The 21,652-nt window shown below is 43.7% G+C and overlaps 2 protein-coding genes across 2 annotated transcripts in view; both read left to right on the forward strand.

Moving 5' to 3' along the window:
• The window catches only part of LOC146577339 (kinesin-like protein KIF1C), a 31,397-nt gene extending 19,787 nt beyond the window's left edge, over positions 1-11,610 (forward strand). Inside the window, 15 exon segments of the mRNA XM_085253378.1 lie at positions 211-290; positions 865-940; positions 1,972-2,051; positions 2,590-2,691; positions 2,810-2,822; positions 4,596-4,659; positions 4,891-5,071; positions 5,215-5,291; positions 5,360-5,460; positions 5,628-5,786; positions 6,878-6,984; positions 6,986-7,172; positions 7,252-7,341; positions 7,416-7,687; positions 7,840-11,610. Of these exon segments, the coding sequence (XP_085109504.1) occupies positions 211-290; positions 865-940; positions 1,972-2,051; positions 2,590-2,691; positions 2,810-2,822; positions 4,596-4,659; positions 4,891-5,071; positions 5,215-5,291; positions 5,360-5,460; positions 5,628-5,786; positions 6,878-6,984; positions 6,986-7,172; positions 7,252-7,341; positions 7,416-7,687; positions 7,840-8,662 (2,412 nt within the window). The 3' untranslated portion in view covers positions 8,663-11,610.
• A 3,334-nt stretch (positions 11,611-14,944) lies between these two features.
• On the forward strand, positions 14,945-21,100 carry LOC146577340 (butyrophilin subfamily 1 member A1-like). Its single transcript, XM_085253408.1, has 4 exons — positions 14,945-15,097; positions 16,770-17,111; positions 20,043-20,099; positions 20,327-21,100. The coding sequence occupies exons 1-4, from the start codon at positions 15,028-15,030 to the stop codon at positions 20,410-20,412; spliced, it is 555 nt and encodes a 184-aa protein (XP_085109534.1). The 5' UTR covers positions 14,945-15,027; the 3' UTR covers positions 20,413-21,100.
• Positions 21,101-21,652: the final 552 nt, after the last annotated feature.

Consider the following 21,652-nt stretch of genomic DNA (forward strand, 5'->3'; position numbering starts at 1 on the left):
AAAAAACAGACTTAAAACTTCAGAACGTGTCTGGGAATCCTCATATTTTTAGTTTTTCTCAGTTTAAGAGAAATTCAGCAAAAGTTTTCTGTACATCTGTGATTACACTGCAAACAGGAGTTGCTGAGCACTATTTCACCTTCTTTGAATGAGAATGAAGAAGTTTTATTGGTATATGTTTACAATACATGTGTGTGTTTTTGCATGTAGGAAACAGAGAAAATCATCGCTGAGCTGAACGAGACGTGGGAGGAGAAACTGAGAAAAACAGAATCTATTCGTTTGGAGAGGTTAGTTTTATTTGAATCTGAGCTTTTTACATGTTTGCCTCTGTCCGTAGTTAATATAGTGAACATGTTTTGGTGTCACCTGTTACTTTCTTAAACGTAACGACGATATCATGAACATCAGCATTTATACCGCTGCTGAGGGCAGCTCTTTTTCTCCTGAGCCACTCAGACAAAACCTCAGGGCAGGTGTAGAAGTGGAAAAAGTCTCATCTTTTCAAGCTGCTGGATCGTCCTCTGTATTAGCTTGAAATCTTGGCGCTTCTGCACTGACACTGATAAAAAACAACAACTCATGTCTGTGACCCGGCAACAGCTACCATGCGAGGTTTTGTGTCAGCAGAGTGACACATCTTTTGGCGTTTCCCACTGTTCATGAAGGCAAAAAAAGGTTTAACGACCCTTTATCCACTGTGGCAGACGAGGCTCATGGGAACTGTAGTGTTTACAGCACAGGTGGAAAAGCTGAGTGTGTTTGTTCACTAACTCACAGATGAAAACATTTGGAAACACGAACACAGAGGGAGAAAAAAAATGGATGATGATTGATGTCTCTGTCTCTCGCTCGCTCCCTCAGAGAGCCCCTGCTGGCAGAGATGGGCGTGTCCATAAAGGAAGATGGAGGAACGCTGGGCGTCTTCTCTCCTAAAGGAGTGAGTGTATATTTAACCCTTTCTCTCTATATATACTGTTGTCAGTCTGTTCTGTGTCTGCAGACATCTTTGCAGAAAATGTTATTATGTAAGCTCTGACAGTCTGTGGAACTGGTTTAGTAATACTTTAACTTTAGGATTGTGTGATCCCTGGCTGCTGACACACGATATGCAGGTATTTGTTAGGAGCTGTAACTCCTGCTGGTATTTTAAAACAGTGTATTTAATTTTTGGATTCACCTTTATGTCAGGTTAAAGCTACTCTTTGAGTTGGTGTGTTTTGTTAGAACAGCCGATAAATTGATTTTACAATCAATCATATAGCACATTTTTAAGACCGAAGTACACCAAAGTGCTTTCCAGTAAAATCACAATAAAATATAAATTACAAATATATAAAATATAAGATGATTACATAATCTAAATACAGAGCCAGATGTAATTTACTTCATGCCTGGGAGTGTTCGTCCAGTCAGAGCCGAGTGTCTGCTGCTCATAAGCACCTGTGTCGACGCGCACTCAGCTTTAGAAGTGATGATGTCACAGTTTGATTTTAAGTCTCTCTGGTCTTTGCAGTAAAATCGCTGCAGTCTGCTGAGCAGATGTTTGAAATCCAGATTAAAACTCAGAGACGATAAATCGTGCAGCAGCTTTTCTCTCCGTACCACCACCTCACCGAACATCTTTAACTCTTTCCCTCATAAAGACGACATCTGACAACCTTTAATGACTTCAGGTGAACTTCGACTCAGTGTCAACATTCACTTTAGTAGTGTTGTCTTCATTCATGGTGTGTTGTTCACTTTGGTAAATGATGCTGTTTATAAAAGTGCTTATAAAAGGATCTGACTGAATGCAGTCCTGGCTCCAGTCACATGTTTAGTACTAGTTAAAAGTTAACAGCATCCAATCGTGTTTAGTGTTTTCTATCTTCCACTCTCACTGTGTGGATCCGCCTCACTTTTAAAGGGGGAAAAAGATGACCCCATCATGTAAAACTAAAGTTAATGTCATGTCTGTGTGTGTTACAGACGCCTCACCTGGTCAACCTGAATGAAGACCCTCTGATGTCCGAGTGCCTCCTCTATTACATCAAGGAGGGAGTGACCAGGTCAGCAGTGATTTCATCATCGGTCATTTAGTTCATCAGTTATTTGATCATTTTGTTGGTCTTTGCTCAGAAAATCTGATAAATTGAGTCTAAAGTGTGAAACGTTTTAGCCATCCTGTGCAGAGACCAAACGTCAGAGACGCCTCGGCTCATCTCCATGTGAAAGCAACAAATTACACACAGACACAAGTCCATCACTAGTTTAGCTGCTTTACTTCATTAGTAGAAAAAGTAATGACACTGTTTACATGTAGTGCATGCAGAAATCTGCTCGTGCAGAGGTTACCACACCGATAATGATCCACAGAGTCATCGTGGAGAACAATGAGTTTCATTACGTATCTTATCAGACACGACACTCGCTGTTATCTAACAACTACTTCATGATCTTGGACATCAGAAGCTCCTCCGTTAGTTTTATTGCAGGAGAAGTTGCACCTTCATCTTTATTCCTGGTGGAGTTGTATAACTAGCTTGGCAGGTGTTTACATTAGTTTTTTCATCTGTCTGTGTGTGTGTGTGTGTGTGCGCGCGCCAGGGTCGGGCAGCAGGACGTGGACATTAAACTGTCGGGTCAGTTCATAAAGGAGATTCACTGCGTTTTTGTCAGTGAGACCAACGAGCAGGGAGAAGGTGAGATGTTTACTCCTTGCATAAACCTTTGCTCACATGTCTGACACTCTGATGCCTGATTGGCTGTCTCTGCTCTGCTGCACTGCTGTTTTGTGGTCACACAGCTTCATTGTGCGGAGTTTAAGCAGCCTCAGTCCTGTGGTTTGATCAGCTCCTGTAGTTCACTGTGCAATAACCTCATTATGAACCATGGGTCCTTCAGTACTTTATACACACCAGAGAAACATGTTCTACACGTTACCTGAAGCTGTTTAACATCTGAAGTTATAAAAGAATAAAAATACAAACTACATTTGTACAAATTACTTACTTATCATCGTTACCACCTGCTGCATCATAGTTGGCCTCTTCTACAATCTGCTGCCATAGATCTCCTGTTCCAGTGCTGGAAGTTTTTCTTTTTATTAAACGTGGTGTGAGTTTCTAATGATGTAGTGAGCATAGCTGTCAGTAATCCTTGTGAGCAGTCTGCCCTACACACAAAGCACAGCGCACACTTTTTGTTTCTATTATAGGATCTATATGATGTCATAAAGAGGTCATATCAATAGTATACCTGTGAGCACACCTGCGGTCTGTTTGGGGGAGTCTGCCGTCAAAGAAAGGAGCTACAGCAGCTTGTTTCAGACAGAGGGGCCAGTGTGACATAAATAAAAATGATTTTAAACTGTGAGTCATGCTGAGCTGCTGTGGCAGTGTGAGACTAACAGAAATAAAAACATGGATCTGGAAATGCATTTTTAATCAGATTTGATTTGCATCACTCCTCAAAGTAACGTTTCTGACATGTTTCAGCAGCAGCCGGGGTTAAAGTCAGACCTGCAGGCAGCTGAGTTGATCATTAACATGTGTAAGTCTGGAATGAGTCACAGTGGCAGACAAATGTGCTCTTGACTTCTGTCACATTACACCTCCTGATTCCACTGGCTTATAATCATCTTTAAATATTGAAAGCACACTCGAGCCTCTCTGAGAAGGTTTCTGAAGAGTTTGAGACCAGAAGGACAAAGAAGGTCCTGCAGTGCTTTTATGTACCACATGATGGCTCCGCATGATGTGTGGATTCGAAACTTTGCAGCCAGAACATGCTGATAAGAAAAGTTTGAGCACTTATATATGTATATATAGATTCAATTAGTTACTAACACTAAAAATATTGTTTTGATTGCTATTGCAATTTCATTTTAAATATACAAATGTGGTATTATATATACATATGTCATGAAACCTGTGCTAATTTGCATAAATGTACACTAGATTATGGGGGGAAAATTCCTGTTTTGTTTTTTTGTTTTTTTCCATGAGCGTCTCACCTTAGAGGTCTGGTCTGTGTCCAGGCTGTAGTTCTTTGTTCTCGGACTGTGTGTAGAGTCTGAAGCTGCAGCTCTCTTCCTGTTTTCATTAAAAGTTATAAACAGGTGTGTGTGTGTGTGTGTGTGTGTGTGTGTGTGTGTGTGTGTGTGCGCCCGCGCTCAGTGAGTGACTCTTTCTTCTTCTCTTTCTGTGAAAGCTGCCAGGAAATCTGTCAGGTATTAGTCATTGCTACTCGTCATGGTGACATCATCCTCATGTTCACACCCATGTTTCCTGTGCCTTCCCCGCCTCCCTCCTCCTGTCCCAGACACCCCTTCCTCACCCTCTGTCTGTATATCTGTGTGTGTGTGTCTGCTGCTGTTACCCTGTGCGCTGTAGCACGATCCCTGGTTTCAGTGCATGTCTGTATGTGAGACCGAGAGGCCTCTGTAGTTGTGGACATACCCCTTTTCAGATCCAGGTCTCTGTCTCTGGATTGTGGATCAACCTTTCTAGTAATGTTACAGGATACAAGCCCAGATATTAAGGTCCATGATAAAGCCTCCGTCACTGCTGCGAGTCCTCCCATCAGACCGTTTCATGCTCATGTGTCATTAGTTAGTTGGAGCAGAGACCTACGTTAACGGGAAGCAGATCACCGATGCTGTCGTATTAAAACAAGGTACAGAAACACACCCGGCAGCTTTTCTTACGAGTTCACTGCGGCTTTAAACAAACAGGAAGCACCTGCCATTACACTGCTCCTGCAGCTGTTACATCAGGTTTCACTTTAGTTTACAGCTTATTACACACGAACATGAAAAACAAAGCAGGTTTGATCGATGGAGTAAACACACCACCCAAAACCTGCAGGAGACCTCAGACTCCGTTTCCTGTCTGTTTCCGTCTCTAGGTAACCGCATTGTGATGGGGAAGAACCACGTGTTTCGGTTCAACCACCCGGAGCAGGCGAGGCTGGAGAGGGAGCGCAGCGCCACGATGGAGCAGCAGGGGGAGCCGGAGGACTGGAACTACGCGCAGAAAGAGCTGCTGGAGAAACAAGGCATCGACATCAAGCTGGAGATGGAGAAGAGGTAGATGCACCTTTACTAGACCCTGAAGTGTGGTTTTCAGATAGCATCTGTAGACACACTGTAAACCACGTCAGATATCAGAGCTGTTTCCTGATTATTGATCGTCTGATTGGTTGGTTGGTGTGTGCGTGTGTGTGCTGCAGACTGCAGGACGTGGAGACTCAGTACCGTAAAGAGAAGGAGGAGGCTGACCTGCTGCTGGAGCAGCACAGACTGGTGAGTTTCTCCTTCAGGTGAGCTCGTGTGGTGACTGCTTCAGGTGTTTTACCTTCTCTGTGTGTGCAGTAGCCTACGCAGACAGCGACAGCGGGGACGACTCGGACAAACGATCCTGTGAGGAGAGCTGGAGGCTCATCTCCTCCCTGAGAGAGAAGCTGCCAGCCAACAAGGTATCAGCTCCTCATAATCTCCTCGTTCATAGCTCCTCATGTAGCTGTGACATCCCATAGAGACCTGATAGGATCGTGAAGCAAGCTTTTCTGCTGACAGGGACAGTCATTGGAGCAGATTAATGTACCTGTGAGCTGACCTGTCTCACCTGTATGTCTGTGTCCAGGTGCAGTCCATAGTGAAACGCTGTGGTCTGCCCAGCAGCGGGAAGAGGAGGGAGCCTCTGCGAGTGTATCAGATCCCTCAGAGGAGGATCAGCAAAGACCCCAAACGGGTGACCATGGAGGACCTCCGCATGCAGGCCGTCAAAGAGATCTGCTACGAGGTCTCACAAACACACACGTGATATCAGAGTGTTCTCTGACTGGTTTCAGAGGGACAGATAAACATTTTAGAAGTTATTCTCATAAATACTCTTATATCTCTACATTCAGGGGCAAAGGGTTAAAACTTTACCTTGAAAAATACACTGGACCTTTCAAAACCCAAACCCTCCTGGAGATGGCTCCAGGTGGACACTTGACACTGGTCTGTAGTGTTGGACCAATTTGGTCCATGACTAAGTCAGACAGACTCTGTTAGTTAGACTCCATAGCTCCAGTCAAACGCAACAAATAAGTGGTAAATTGTGAAAATCATACATGATGCATTTTCCAATAAAACCAGGATCACTAGATTGTTACAGACCTTGCTGTGTAACCATAAACTCTTTAAAAAAGGTAGTCATAGTAAAGCCACATTACCTTTTCCTTTCCAAATTTTGAAGCCTGGACTGTAGCATTTAAGAGTTAAAAACATGCATCCGTGGACTGTACGGGAGTGTCACACTGACACTGGTGCCTGCGATTAAGTGTAAAGAAATAAGTCCACTCACTAAAACTGGAGCACAGAGTTCTCGGAGGGTTGGTAGTAGAGCTAGTACCCATGGCACAGTGTTGATTGGTCTGTTCAGCCTGTGTGAGGTAAAATATGTGATCGTCTTAAGATATCGCACCAGAACATACAGAGGCAAATTATAAACCTGAGTGGGTTCAGATTTGCCCATTTTTGTGGGTTCTGTGCACTCAGGCCCTGCTCTACGGTGTAGATGCCACTGAAGTCCATTGCTAGGTTGTGGTCACGCAACCTTACAGTGGACAGGTGCATAGATGCTAAAAATGGGTTATTGTAACCAGTCGATATGAGGTTCCTAGGCCACATGATTATGTCATAGTGTCTGATGTAGATAAGAACCTCGGGACCCTAATATGTACCTGCGTGCCAAGTTTGGTTGCTCCACTCCTGATTGTTTAGCAGTCTGTGGAGAGATTTGGAGAACAGTAAAATTAACCAGCACAAACAGTCCGGAGGACATTAGAGGAGGAGCTTTTTTTTCTTTTTTTAAACCTGTTCCTCTGTATGTGGCGCCCCCCTCAGGTGGCTCTGGGAGACTTCCGTCACTCCCGTCAGGAGATCGAGGCGCTCTCCATTGTCAAGATGAAGGAGCTGTGCCGCATGTACGCCAAGAAGGACACCAACGAGAGGGAGGGCTGTGGCCCAGGACGTCTGCGACACTGTGGGCATCGGAGAGGAGAGGAGCCCTCCCGCTGAAGAGGGGGGAGGAGGAGGAGGAAGTGGTGGTAGTGGAGGAGGAGAGACAGGGGAAGGTGGAGAAAAGGCAGGCGTGTACGACTTGAAGGCTCACATCGATAAGCTGACAGATATTTTGGAGGTGAGTTATGCTAATCTTGTTTTCTTCACGACCTGAGAGGCGCTAGAGGAGCAGAGCCAAATGTGTGCGACTCCTGCAGGAGGTGAAGCTGCAGAACAACATGAAGGACGAGGAGATCAAAGCTCTGAGAGACAGAATGATCAAGATGGAGAGCGTCATACCTCTTCAGGTATGTTCGCACCTCCTGTCCCGCCCCTTCAACCCATCACCACCAGAGTTAACCGTTGTTTGACTTGTTTCCAGGACGACGACTTGAACGGCGAGGGAGGCGAGTCCCCTCAGAGAGAGAGAGATGGAGATAGGGACGGGGATGATGAATGCCCTAGCCACCCAGAGGTCAGAGTTCAGCGGCTGATGGAGGAGGACCCGGCGTTCAGGAGAGGATGCCTCCGCTGGATGAAAAAGGAGCAGCAGCGCCTCCTGAACCTGCAGCAGCAGAACATCACCAAGAAGCTGCGAGGACAGAACCAAAGCCAAGGTGAGCTCGGGGGTGTGGCCATACCGTGATGGCGAGGGTTCCAATAGAAGTCACTGCAAACGATCGTCATCAATAAACCCTTCAAATGATTGTTTATCTGTACTTAGTCGAGTCGGTTGCTTATGCTGTGACCATCTTTAATTTACAGTCTGTGCTCTGTCCCTAACTTTACTCCTCCCCCAGCTCCAGGTCAGAACGCTTCATCCCTCCGCAGGAATGCAAGCTCAAGTTTCCCTTTAAGAGTAACCCTGCCCATCGGCTGTCATGGGGACCCGCCAGTGCCGCTCTGCAAGCTCTCGGTCTGGGGGAGGGAGGAGGAGGTGATGGTGTTGAGCAGAAGGAGAATGGAGGAGGAGAAGCTAAAGGTTCTCCCTCACCTCCACCTCCCCCACAAGGTCAACTGCCTGGTCTCTTGCCCCTCCCCTTCCCAGCTCAGCCCCCTCGCATGCGCACCCCAAGTCCTCATCGCGCCTGGCAGCAGCGTAACCAGGGCAACCAGGGTGGCTATCACTACAACAACCAGGGCAACAACCAAAACCAGCAGCGTCGTTACCGCCGCAACTCCCTGGACAGCTCGCCACAGGGGAACGGGAGCTACGACAATGACCAGCACTTCAGCAGTGGTGGCAATGGTGGCCACCAGGGGTGACCAAGACAGAGGAGGGGGTTTTGACCTGGGCCAGGTGGGGAGAGAGGAGGAGGAGGCAGAGGAGGAAGCAGAGACAGGGACAGAGACAGAGATGGAGGCTTCCATTATAATCAACGCCAGCACCATCAGTTCCACCACCACCATCCCTACTACAACCCCCACAATGCACCATTCCAGCCTGGACCTCACCCTCACCCCCATTACCACAGCCTGCCGCGCTCAGGGGCTCCACCCCTTCCTGCTGACATGCTACTTGGCATTATGCCACCGCCGGGGGCGTGGAGCTTCAACACTCCGCCCAGGATGAGGCGGCAGTTCAGCGCACCGGACCTCAAAAACAACAACAAGGAGACGCCGATCTGACCTCTGACCTCCTGAATACGGAGACTCCTGATTGGCTGCGGGACACAGGGCGATCCTGATGCTGTAGAGAATCGGCTGAGAGTGTGCGCGCGTGTGTGCAATTGAGCACTTTTACACACCCTGTATCCTCTGTCCTGCTGCGTGTGTTTGTGCTTGTGTGTGTGTGTGTGTGAAGCTTGAATTAGCAAAGGTGAGCTGTTAGCGACACTGACGTGCAAAAAGTGATTTTGAATTTGTTTTATTTTATTTTATCTGTTATGTTGTTCTGTCAGACTTTGATCACGTAGTAATTTAGCCTTTTTTTATTTTTTAAATTTCACCGATGGCTGGTGTTCGGGTGTCGATCATTGTGTTAACAAGGTGCCTTAAAGCCAACGTGTCTGCTGGTGAAGCTAATTTTCTTTTTAAAGATCAAGTATGTTTGTTAGTAGGGTGGTGTTTCTGGGTTAGAAGAGTTTTTTTTTTTTTTTTTTTTTAGTGTTAGCAAGTGAAGAGTAGGTGAAATTGTGAGCTTAGCCTAGCCTACGCTGCATTCAAGTTCCATGGGAATTACAGATTGTACAGCTTGTTTAACTCACTTCAACCCTCAAACTGATGATTAAGAGTTTAATCTGGAGCAGTTCCCAAATGGTGATTAATATTAAAATGAAGTTTATTTTTACTCGTTTATTTAATCATAAATACAATAGAGCCCACTGTGCTTGTATTTAGCATCTGCTGCAAACCAAAAAAAAATGTATACAGTTCAACAACTTAAATATTGATTTAAATTTGAGAAAAAAATATGCAGAAACATATATATTACATGTGAGTACATTTTCTCAATATTTAATTCTTTGAAAAACACACTGATAATGTTGCCTTTTTTTCCTGTCATATTTACCACCTGTGATCTGTTTTTGATTGAAGCTTGAAACTTGTATTTACATCTTCTCCCATGTGATTTGAATGCAGCATCGCTGAGTGCTACAAACCAAAGAAAGCGGCTGTGTGGCGCCTCCTAGTCAGGGTAAAAGCATCAGTGCAGGAACAATAAGTGCCAATGTGGCTTTTGTAAAAACGCTAAAACACGCAGAGTTCCAAAAATGGAGAAGCAGGTGAGAAAGGCGAGTGCAGATGCCCCCCTGAGGAAGAGGAGGTGCAGAGAGGAAGAGGAGTAGGTGGTGCGCTTGTCTTATCTGTCAGATGTTTGTTTTTAAGAGCTGTGTGTGTATATTTGAAGTGTTAAATCTGATTTTAAACACATGAAACGTGCTGACGGTAAGTTCACCGTCTCTGGCAATCGTGGGAAATGCAAGTGATGCGTAACACATGATGATGCCCCAAGGTGGGAAATGTGGGAGCTTTGAGACAGAATCCTGAAGGGATGGATTAGTTTATGTAGGGCTGGATAAGGAAGGAATTCTGGGAGATGTATTGAGAAGCAGAAGGTTTTGAGGAAGAGAAGAAGAAGCTGATATACAGTAAGCTTTTTTTTTTTTTTGAAGAAGTAACAGACACTACAGCATGTCGGGTGTGATACGAGATTCGTGCTGTAAGGACGCGACACTTTTTACTTTATGTCCAATTCAAAAAGGATGGGAAAATTCACTGCTGCCTTCCTGGCACGTCAGGATCCTGGAAATTGTGGCCTCCACCTGTTTCAGGTTGCTTTTAATTTCTTCTCGTTTTTCAAACATGACATTTGCACACACATACTTTTGCTGGTGTTGTGTTCACTTCACATGTGTAAGACAGGAAACAAATTTCCAGCTTCCTGCGTCCCAGCGAACGCAGCACCCTATGTGCGTTTTATTCGCACTGAATTAATGAAGACAAGTTTACTGCCAGGAGGAGCTGGGAGAGTTGGCGATACTGCGCACACTCCACCCACTCAAAGCAGAGGATTGTGGGAGTTAACAAGTGGAGCAACTATGAGCTCTGTGACTTTTAAGGCTTTTTCATAAAAAGGTTAGATCCAACCAATGGCAATGCTCCTTCCCGCTGCAGGAGGGAGTCAGCGCCATGACGATGACAATAATTGTGATGAAAACAAAAGAAGTGATTGCAATTGGCCTGAGAAGCATGATGTCAGCAGAATCTCTGGAGTTGGTCAATCACAGGACAATCGCTAATCCTGCTGCCACTGCCGGGCCTGATGGGAAAATATGTTTGTTTTTTTTTGTTTTTTTTAGATTTGTTTTTTTCATTTCCAGCTTGGGCCTCTGATTGGCTGTTTGTTTTTCCTTTGTGTATCACATCATGTACTGCGTATTTTAACCAACCTCCATGTTTGACCTTTGGTTTATGATGTCATCAGTCATCTTCACTTATTAATATAATTATCCTAAAGTTATACGTGTCATTAATATTTGGTTATTGTGGATGCTGCTAAAGGGAGTTTCTTTGCCCTCACACAAACCGTTGAGTTAGTGTGTGTGTGTGTGTGTGTGTTGAGCGTCTGTTTGTGTGTGTTTGTGGGTTAATTTAGAATCAAACAGTAAAGTTTGTTTTACTTCATAAAGCTGATTTTAGTCATTATTCTTTTTCTTTGGTTAGTTTTGTTGTTTTTTGAGGTGGAATGGGGGAGGGACTTGGAGTGGGTGGGGTGTTGCCATGGCAGCCATGACTCGGCAGAATTCCAGAACATTGTAGAACTCCCCTCACTGACAGGCTGTGCCCATTCCCTGCACCTCTGCTCTAATCATGACCTCAGAATCTGTGACATTACGGCGCAGTGTCGCTTCAGAACTCGAAACACGGATATGGATATGATGACATCATAGTGTAGCCCTCTTCCTGTTGGCCCAGACCCCCTCAGTTGCTTTTTTGTTATTGTTGTTTTTTCTCTCTGTATGTGTTGGGTTGTCTTTTGTTGTTGTTTTGTTTGTATCAGGAACCAATCTCAGGCTCTACCTGCAGAGAACATGATGGCAATAAACTGTCTCCAAGATTCAAAATAAGGCTCACTTCTTGTGTTTTTATTGGGTCTTCATCCACAAAGGATGGCTATGGAAGCTGAGAGGTGTCAGGGCACTCAAACATTGTCTTAAAACTGCATAATTTCTAGTGGCCAGCAGGGGGCATCTCCTGGTTGTTAAATGATTTCCATGACTAAAATGAGCCTGCTGTTTACTGGTCCAGATCCACTGCCTGTTTGAGAAAATAACTTTTCGTATTAGTTTGTGGTAGTAACGGAAAATTGTGAAGTAATAACCCAGAAGTCTAATTTAAAAACAATGTGTTTTTCCAGGGTGCAAACAAGTTTCCCCATATAAGAGTTGCTTTAAATGAGTCCTAGAATAGAAGAATAGAATAATGATAACTGAGATAGAATAGAAAGGACAAAACAGAAAGTATTTTTCGTTGCAAAGATCACAAGCAAAAAGAGCTGTTCATTTATGCATTTTGTGTGTGTGTGTGTGCGCAAGGGCGTAGATTTGGTTTTGGCATTGGTGGGGACGGATGATTCAACCACTGAACCCTGCCCTGTTTCTTTTTTTCCCCTTTTTGTCTTTGCTTCTTGATAAAAAAAAAAAAAGGGAGAAATATACTTGCTTACATATGTTATTCTACATGCTTTTAAACCATTTAAAATTACAATTCATAGTTTTATATGTGAATTATATAATGTTAAATTACTATTAAACAAATGACGAAGTATTTTAGGCTTTAGTTTACTTCAGCCATATTCCATATAAATCAGGTATCATACAAAAATAAAAACCGCTTCAAATACAGTCATGAGAATAAAAGAATATGACTTTAAGGACTTAACAACATTACTTCAGTTATAGTACACCAACATCTCTGATACATTAGCACTAAGGGAACACTGAATGACCTGCTGGTTTTTTTCCATAAAACTACTCATCTAAGATCACCACAAAGTAAAAGATCTCTCAGCAAAACTATGCAACATTTTAGGCACTATAGCCCCGATCAAATCAGTGAGCTGGGATTTTTTATTCTAAACATGAACTACTGTTACAGCAACAGACATGGACTACTGGTGCCCCACACAACAACTCAATGTCCACTATGTGAAGGAGCCAAACACATGCCTTCTCCTCTCGTTAACTGAGATAAACTGCTGGCCAAGGGCGTAGATTTGGCATGGACGGAAGGCACATGTCCCCACCAATAATTTGATCTCTTCGAGTAAAGAAAAACAAAACCGATAGAAAGAAAAAAATCTATCTGTCAACGTCTCATTCGCCCAGCGGTGCAGAAAGAGTTAAATTACGTTCTCTACTGAAGTCCTACGTCATGTGACAAATATGGCCAATGTGATTGGCTGTGCCTATCAGGGAGCTCTGTTTAGTTGTAGCAGCGGCAAGCCTGCGCTGTGAGGAGAGGAGGATGGCAGCACAACGGAAGAACCTGGATATAACAAAGTATTTTTCAAAGAAACCTGTAACTCACTTAAAGCCAAGTTCACTCATAAAATGTGTCCGTCATAATAACGTTACAGGCTATGCTAGGCCGTACATGCCAACCCTCCCGATTTTTCCAGGAGAATCCCGAATTTCAGTGCCGCTCCCGAAAATCTCCCGGAGCCACCATTCTCCCCAATTTCCCCCGTTTTTCCACCCGGACAACAAAATTGAAAACCCATATCTCAGATTGGCGCAGCCAATTCCAGTTTCCAACAATAGCTGCTACTACTGCAGCTACTTAGTTTTAATATTACTCTCATTACTGTTTCTGGGTCGCAAAATAGACGTTTAACATATTTTCAGGCGAGAATGTAGCTGTGTAAACTTCAAATATCTGAGCCGGTGTTCCAGATCTACTGGCGTTTAGATCAACTGGCGTTGGTCGAACAGATGTGTGGCAGACTTGCGTTTCAGGAGCTGCTACCGACAAACCAGCAAAAAAACGCCAAATGTGTCACCTGTGACACTTGTGAGGTTATCTCAAACACACTCAGTCAGTCTTGATGCTGTTGAACAACAAAATGTTTACAAATGTGGCGAGTTCACCTGGTGATATCCTCATGCGCGACGCGATCGCGAAAACAGCAAACAAGTAACACCACGCCGATGTTGTTCACAGGACAGCAAGAGTAAACGATCGGGAGACTCTTGTCGTCGTCATCGTTCCCCTCGCACGGTTTATTTCTCCGAATTCAGCGTTTTTGCTTCACAACTACAGCGTGCTGTTTACTTTGTGCACTAACATGGAGTCGAGTCAACCAGCGCCACCTCTGGCCAAGTGCCACAGCCTACAGCCAGATCAACCTGTGACACACATCTGCACCACGTTTGAATTCGTGTCATGCACATTTGTACCTTTCAATTGTGTCTGTTTGTGCGTCATGCAAATAAACCTTTGAAATGAATGAAATGATATCATGTATTTATTATCAGCCTACATTTGTACAAAATGCCAAATGACATTTACCGTTGAAAAAATAAAAGAAATAAAACCCCATCGGCCCATAAAAACGAAAAATCACGAGCGGCCCATCGGGCCGGTATCGGGCATACCGGGAAAAAGCCCAGTATGCCAGTCCAGCTATGTAAGCAAGTATATTTCTCCCCCCCTTTTTTTTTTTTTTTATCAAGAAGCAAAGACAAAAAGGGAAAAAAAAAGAAACAGGGCAGGGTTCAGTGGTTGAATCATCCGTCCCCACCAATGCCAAAACCAAATCTACGCCCTTGCATCGGTGCAAATTATAAGTCCGTATCATAATGTCTGTTGTTTTCGTGTTTGTTGGTTTGTTTTAAGTTTTTTAATTTAGCGAGTTGGTTATTAGATGCCGCTTCAGCCAGCCAGTGAATCCTCCGCCGCCCAGCCCTTGCGCACCTCGCAAACGGAGGGCGCCCTTACTCCCAGCAATTGGGCGATAGAAAACCGATCGGCGCCTGTGCCATTCCCAATATGCGCTGGCTTGACGTCGGGGCAGCATGAGTACCAGTAAAAAAAAAAAAAAAAAATCTTTTGCTGATGCCCGTGATGCCGCCCCCGTCCGCGTCGTCCGTATCAAAAACCGCTACTTCACTCACAACAGGATAACTTTAAATTAATGTTAACAATGTCATTACCATTACACTGTCAGCTTTAATAAGTATTTTAACAATGAATCAACATTTATTTGAAGACTGAGATTTAAATCTTGACCATAATGATAATCCTGTTAAAGAATCAACATTAATTTAATGTGATTTTGCGATCTGGGTTAGGATGTTTCAACACTTCTAAAGTGCAGTGATTTTGAAACACTGCTCAAAGTGTAGTTGAGACCGCCTTTATGACGGTTCTCAGATCAGTATCATTTTTCACTGAATTTTTTTATGAGCACGTTTATACAGTGAAAATTCCAGAAGACTCACACATCTAGAAAAAACAGAGTGAGATCAGCAGAACTCGAGAACACAGACATGTCTCCTGTAACTGCGACACTCTGCGGGACTCTGCTGTGTTTCAGCGTCTTTGTGTTTGTATCTGCAGGTGAGGTTTTATAATTTAAATTGTTATAAAATTAAACGATATTTTCCTGTGAGATAAACAGTGTTCAGTAGAGTTATTTTCATACTGGTTCAGTTTGTCCGTGTGTGCAGAGACTGGGTGGAGTCATTAAGAGTCTAATGAGACTTTCTCTTGTATTTTCTGAATATTACATTCAGTTGTCAGAACGTGATTTTATTCTGTGCAGCTGGTTAAAGAACAGCAGCGTGTAGAAACACTTTTAATCGTCTCTTTATGGTGCTGCGCCCTTTTTTTTAATCAGCCTGCTGTCCCTTAGGACAAAGTCGGTGGATCAGAGCCAGTTGATATATCTGTTACCGTAATCTGTGATTTTCACCTTTATTTAAACCTCAAGTTAAACCATGAATTGAGTCGAGTTTAAATGGAAAAAAAAGAGGTTTCTATAGCTTAAGAGTCAGATCAGCAGCATCTCTGCTAACTGCGTCACTCTGCTCCACTTTGATGTTTGTCAGCATCTTCGTGTTTGCTGTAAGCTTTAATTGTAAGGCACAAATCTGTCTGTCTCTGAGATAATGACGAATAAACAAAAGGTGGTTTACATGTTACTAACCAAAATATTATTATTAATATTATTATTAATTTCTTGTACATTGTTTCAGTGTGTGTAAACATGACGTGAGGCTTCTTTCTCTCACACATTATGTTCACTTATTATCAGCACATGTTTTTGTTGTGTGGAAGCTAACATCTTGTAGTTTCTGACACTTTGCATGTTTATCATGAGGCTAAAATTCCCCCTCAGTCGGTCACAGGTAACTTGGTGGATGTTCAGAGGTTCATTAAATCCAACATGACTAAAAACTCAAATGTTAAAGGAAATAAACAAAATATTTAAACTAAATCATTCTGATCATAATTGTACTTTGTGTCACGGTACTGGGTCGTGCGACCCAGTGTTTGAGTTTTTATGTATCTTTTGTATTCATTTGTGTTCTAGTTTAGCTCATCTAGTTAATTTCTAGGTTGCAGTTTAGTCCTTTTTTTCTTAGTTGTTTCTGTCATCTCCCCCTGTACTGTCTCCCTGGTCCATGCGTCTATGTCTGTGTGGTCCTTATTGTCAAGTTTGTGTCATGTCTATGTCTCCATGTTTCCTGTTTTATTTCGAAAGAGTCTGGTGTTCTTTGTTCATTGTATTTAGTTTCACTGCCCCTGTCCTGTCATTAGGTTCATGTGTGTCAGCTGTTCTTGCTCATGTGTTTCCACTTCCCCTGCTCATCCCTGTGGGTATTTAGTCTCTGTGTTTCATTCAGTCTGTGTTGCATCATCTGTTACCATTCCTGTCACTCTAGCTACACGTCATGATTTCAGATTCTTTTACTGGTCATGTTCATAATAATCAGATCCTTTCATGTTTTCATAGCTTTTTCATGTCATGTTCATAGCTCATAGTTACAGTTATAGTCCGAGTCTTAGTTTGTCTTAGTCTTTAGTTGTTTCCCAGTTTAGGCTCTTTGTTTAGGTCATTGCCTTAGTTTATGTTTGGCTCACTTTGAGTTTAGTTAAAGTTTTGCCTCCTTCGTCTGTGTCCGCACCTGGGTACTTCAAACACCCTCCACACAGTCTGCCCCCACTGACCGCGACACTTTGACCTTTAACCTTTAACCTCTCTGCTCTGTGTTGTTTCCTCTTTCAGACCTGAAATTGATCACAGCTGAATCTGGACAGGACGTCACTCTGACATGTCGAGCTCCAAACAACAACATCAATACTTTAGAATGGAGCAAACCTGACCTGGGAGATAAGAATGTCTATTTGTACCAGAATGGCCAATTCAAACCAGATCACCAGCATCCATCTGTTAGGAACCGGGCGGATCTGCAGAACAGACGGATGATGGATGGAGACGCGTCTTTGATTCTGAAGGATGTGACAATTGGTGACACTGGAACATACGAGTGTCGTGTCAACATGGAAGGAAAAAACCGCAAGGACGCTAAACCCGTCAGTGTCTTCTACCTCCATGTTGTTCCTCCAGGTGAGTGAGTAGAGTTGAGTGTGTGTGTGATCAGAGGTGAAGCTGCTTCCTGGTTGTTGATGTTTGTTTCTAAAGATGTTGTTGATGAGACTTTGTAGAAAGCAGCTGGTCTGAGTGATGTGATCAGAGTGCAGTAGATAATGTCTGACAGCAGTTTGAAGAGGAAATGGATTCTGTTCTGTTCTTCACTCATCACCTACCTGACAGCTGACACCTCACACCTGTTGTTGTTGTTGGATTTTTGGGGTTTTTTTTTTTTTGCTTGTCCCGTTTGGATCTATAGTCATCAGAATTGTTGTCTGAAGGCCAAGAAAGATGCCAAGCGGATTTACTTTGCCAAGTGGATCATCATGGCCTTGCCATATTGGTCCATTTGATTGACCTTTATTATAATTATGTATTTATTTTATTTTATTTTCGGTTGTTACAGACGGGACAGACATGACTGGGGGATAGAACAGGGAGAAAGAATGAAAGAAAGAGAGGGAGAGAAAGAAAAAGAAAACCCCCAAAACACTTAGATCACCTGTATGGGGATAAGAAAAAAAAGAAGAGAAAAGAGCAAGATAATAAATACAACACCATCACAATATACTACCTAACAGTAGATAACAGTAGATACTAAATATTACATGTTATTATGCAGTACACAATAGACAGAGGTCGACAGCGCACAATGTGCTTTGAGGTAGCAGCCAAAAACGGTGTAGCTTGTGTCTGTGAACACCCGTGTGCACACCTGTGTGGATCAGCACGCTTGTATTCAAAAGGTTTCTCCATGTCCATGACTGGCTCTTATATAGTGCTTTTCTACTCTGTCTGAGCACTCAAAGCACTTTATACATCTAATTCATTCACCCAATCACACAAGCACTTTTTTCTGAGTTTTTAAGTGCTAAGTAGTCTACCATCCATACACATTCACACTCCAATGGATGCATCGGAGAGCAACATGGGGTTAGTATCTTGGCATGCAGACTAGAGCAGCCTGGGATTGAACCACTGACCCTCTGGTTAGTGGCTCTGCCACCTGAGCTACAGCCACCCCGATCTGCTAGGGAGTGTGGGGAGCCATAGCCCCGTCCCCTGAGGGCATGAAGCACTTATGGAGGAGATCCAGGCCATGGACATCCAGAGACCCCAGAATACGAGGACCCAAGGAGGACCACCAGGGTGGCAACCGTGCCACCCTCCTGGGAAGAGCTGCGGAGAGCCCCAAACGAGACGTCACCCAGCATGCAAAGGAGAGGAGGCGAGAGGGGGTTGCAGTGACGTGTCCGCGGGCTCTGCCAGCAGCCAGCTCTACCAGAGGACCGGGCCTCAGGCCCAGAGGCCTGAGGGCACCCCACCCCCCTGAAGGGGCTCAGACGGGCCACAGGCGCCAGGGACAGCCAATCGGTCACCTGGAGTGAGTCGGTACATACATGAGTGCCCAGCCCCAGACACCAAGAACCACCAACACACCAACGGCTGAGGGCATCAGCCACTGGCAGGGAGTGTGGTGAGGGAAGATAGGCCTCCATACCTCGGAGAGCCTGAGATGTTCCCAGTGAAGTCTAAGACCCAAGCTGACATAGACGAACAGGTGCACGGAGACACAAACATGCATTCCCACCCGAATATACAAAACCAAATACTCGGCACTCACCCAATGGAGACAGACACAAATAGACACTTTACACACATTCACACTCCGCAAACATACCCTATATCCCAGGTCCGGGTACAGTTTGCCCCCCTGGGGCAAACTGTACCCGGACCCAGGAGATGTAACCCTTCTGTCTGGGGTGGAGGAAAGCAGACCGCCTCCTTATCGGCAGTAGCAGGGAGGCCCCGCATCCCAGACCCCAATCTGACGGCCAGCACCTCCTCCCAGCCCCAACGGTGAACAAAACGGGGGTGAGTGAAGACCCCAAACCTTCCTCCGCCCGTTCATATGTAGTGTTGCTGCGTGCTGTTCTAAAGTGCATTTAAAACACAGGAGGGCATGGTGCTTCTTGCCAGAGAGCAGCACGGCTCCTCCATCAGTGTCTATATGCATTTAAAATTGAGGGTAGGGCACCAGCACCAGAGGTGGGTTTGAATACACAGACCATCCTCTGGACACTGTGTAACGTACCCATGCCCCAAGGCCCTATTTGTATGTGTTATGAGAGTATGAGTAATGTGGATGTCTAGGTTACGGAATAAAATTGAGGCACAGGCAGCCAGAAGGGGACAGAGGGGGAGTGCCTCCCCTGCACCCTGGTGACACACCTGCACCCCAAGCCCTGCGTATGTGTGGGTGTGGTGGAGCAGGAAGAGGGACTCAGCTGACCCCAGTAGGCATCCCCACACTCTGGAACCCACCAGGGCAAGGGCCAAGACTGTTATTTTTAAAAACTCCCACCATGCTGTTAGAGAAGAGCTGATGTTGATGCTTTTAAAGCATTCATGTCGTTTGATGTTTGAGCTGATAAATGTTAGGTCTGAAATTTCTAGATTATTACATAGTGCCTGTTCTACAGGCTGGGCTATTTATATGGAAACACCGTAATGGCTACCATGGTCACCACCCATCTTGAGGAGTTTGCCCCCTTACATATACTAATGTGCCACAAACAGGACTTTAATATCACCAACCATTCCCATGTTATTACGGTGTATCCATATAAATGGCCCACCGTGTACATCTATCCGGGGTTCATCTAAGTAGGTGTGTTTTAACCATCTAGAGATGAACTGAAGCCTGTTGGCTAAAAAGTAGTGATTAAAGTTAGTCCGATCTAGTCCTCCTTTATCCTTGGTCCTTTTGGTTTTTAAGCTGATATGCGGGGGTTTATCTTTCCAAAGGAATTTAGAAATATACGAGTCTAGAGATCTGAACCAATCTTGTGATGGCTTACTTGGGATCATTGAAAATAAATTTTTTTCATGCCTTTTTCTCATCAGGAGCACACAAAGACAATAAACCTGTTAAAATTGACCCTCCACGTGTTGTTCCTCCAGGTGAGTGAGTAGAGTTGAGTGTGTGATCAGAGGTGAAGCTGCTTCCTGGTTGTTGATGTTTGTTTCTAAAGATGTTGTTGATGAGACTTTGTAGAAAGCAGCTGGTCTGAGTGATGTGATCAGAGTGCAGTAGATAATGTCTGACAGCAGTTTGAAGAGGAAATGGATTCTGTTCTGTTCTTCACTCATCACCTACCTGACACCTCACACCTGTTTCTCACCTGCAGCTCAGAAAGGAGGATCTGGTGGACTGAAAGCTGGTCTGGTAGTTCCTGCTGTGCTTCTTGTTGCTGCTACTGTTGTTGGTTTTTGAAAAGAAACACCAACAACAGCAGCAACAAGAAGAAAACAGTCTCAAGGTTCAAATGAGCGTTCTGCTGAACAACAGAGCGGACAACCTCTTCAGACTTAAGATCATCAACCAATAAACATCATAGACGTCAAACACTCAGAGTTTGGATTTCTTTCTCATTTCTCTGATGATCATCATGTTCAGACTCAGACCAACAGTGTGTGTCTGTGCTGTCTGTCAGTGAACCTGAACTACAGTTTATTCATCTTCATGTTGTTCATGAGATTTACTGACACAAAGTCAAACTGTGTTACAAACATAAATGAATTTATATGATATTATCTCAGAATATATGCACGTTTTGTTTTTTAGCTTCATGTTCAGCGGCTGGTTGTAAGAAAAACTAAAGATCAGCTGTTACAGTATAATTGTTGTTCTGTGAATTATAGACTATTAATAATCTGGCTCATTGTTCAGCTACAACCACTTTGGTTGACATTACTTATTATTCTCTTTTTGTATAAAATGTTGAATTTTACAGCTTACGGAGCAAAATTGTGTAAAAGTAAAAATTTGTGTAGTTACAGACTCATATTTCTTCTCTGATCCTGAACCTTTCTAACCCCTTTCATTTAACATTTCCTCCAGTGAATCTTTGTAAATCCAAATTTCTTCATCTATGTTAATAAAGATTTACATTTATACCTGCTCAAGGTTTTCCAGTGTTTCTGTCATTTGAAGGTTTTGATTTAATTTCTGTTTATTATTTTGTTACAAACTTATCATCAATTAGAAACTTCTAAATATGTAATCAGTTTAAACCTCTTTTTATATTTTCAGTTTGTTTCTCTCATCAGTGTCATGTGGAAAACTAAACTATTTCTAGGTCATCGTATTCGTCTATGTGTTTATACAGCTCTCTGCATTTAAAATCATTAGCTATTGTTAATCTCTGGCTTTCTTCAACAGCATGTCTTTTGTTCTTTTTGTTTTTCCTTCTTTGGCCAGTTGGGATGAGAGAAGGCCCTCCCTCACCCTACATACATACATACATACATACATACATACATACATACGTGTGTGTGTGTGTGTGTGTGTGTGTGTGTATGTATGTATATGTATATATTAGGGGTGCAACAATATTCGTATCGATATTGAACCGTTCGATACAGTGCTTTCGGTTCGGTACGCATATGTATCGAACATTACAAAATTTTTAATTGATTTTATCAACTTTTCTTCTGACGATGCTATCTCTTGT

Source organism: Mchenga conophoros, linkage group LG3 (assembly GCF_057382185.1).
Source record: "Mchenga conophoros isolate Kocher_MC1m ecotype Shallow Benthic linkage group LG3, M_conophoros_male_GT1.1, whole genome shotgun sequence".
NCBI classification, from domain to species: domain Eukaryota; kingdom Metazoa; phylum Chordata; class Actinopteri; order Cichliformes; family Cichlidae; genus Mchenga; species Mchenga conophoros.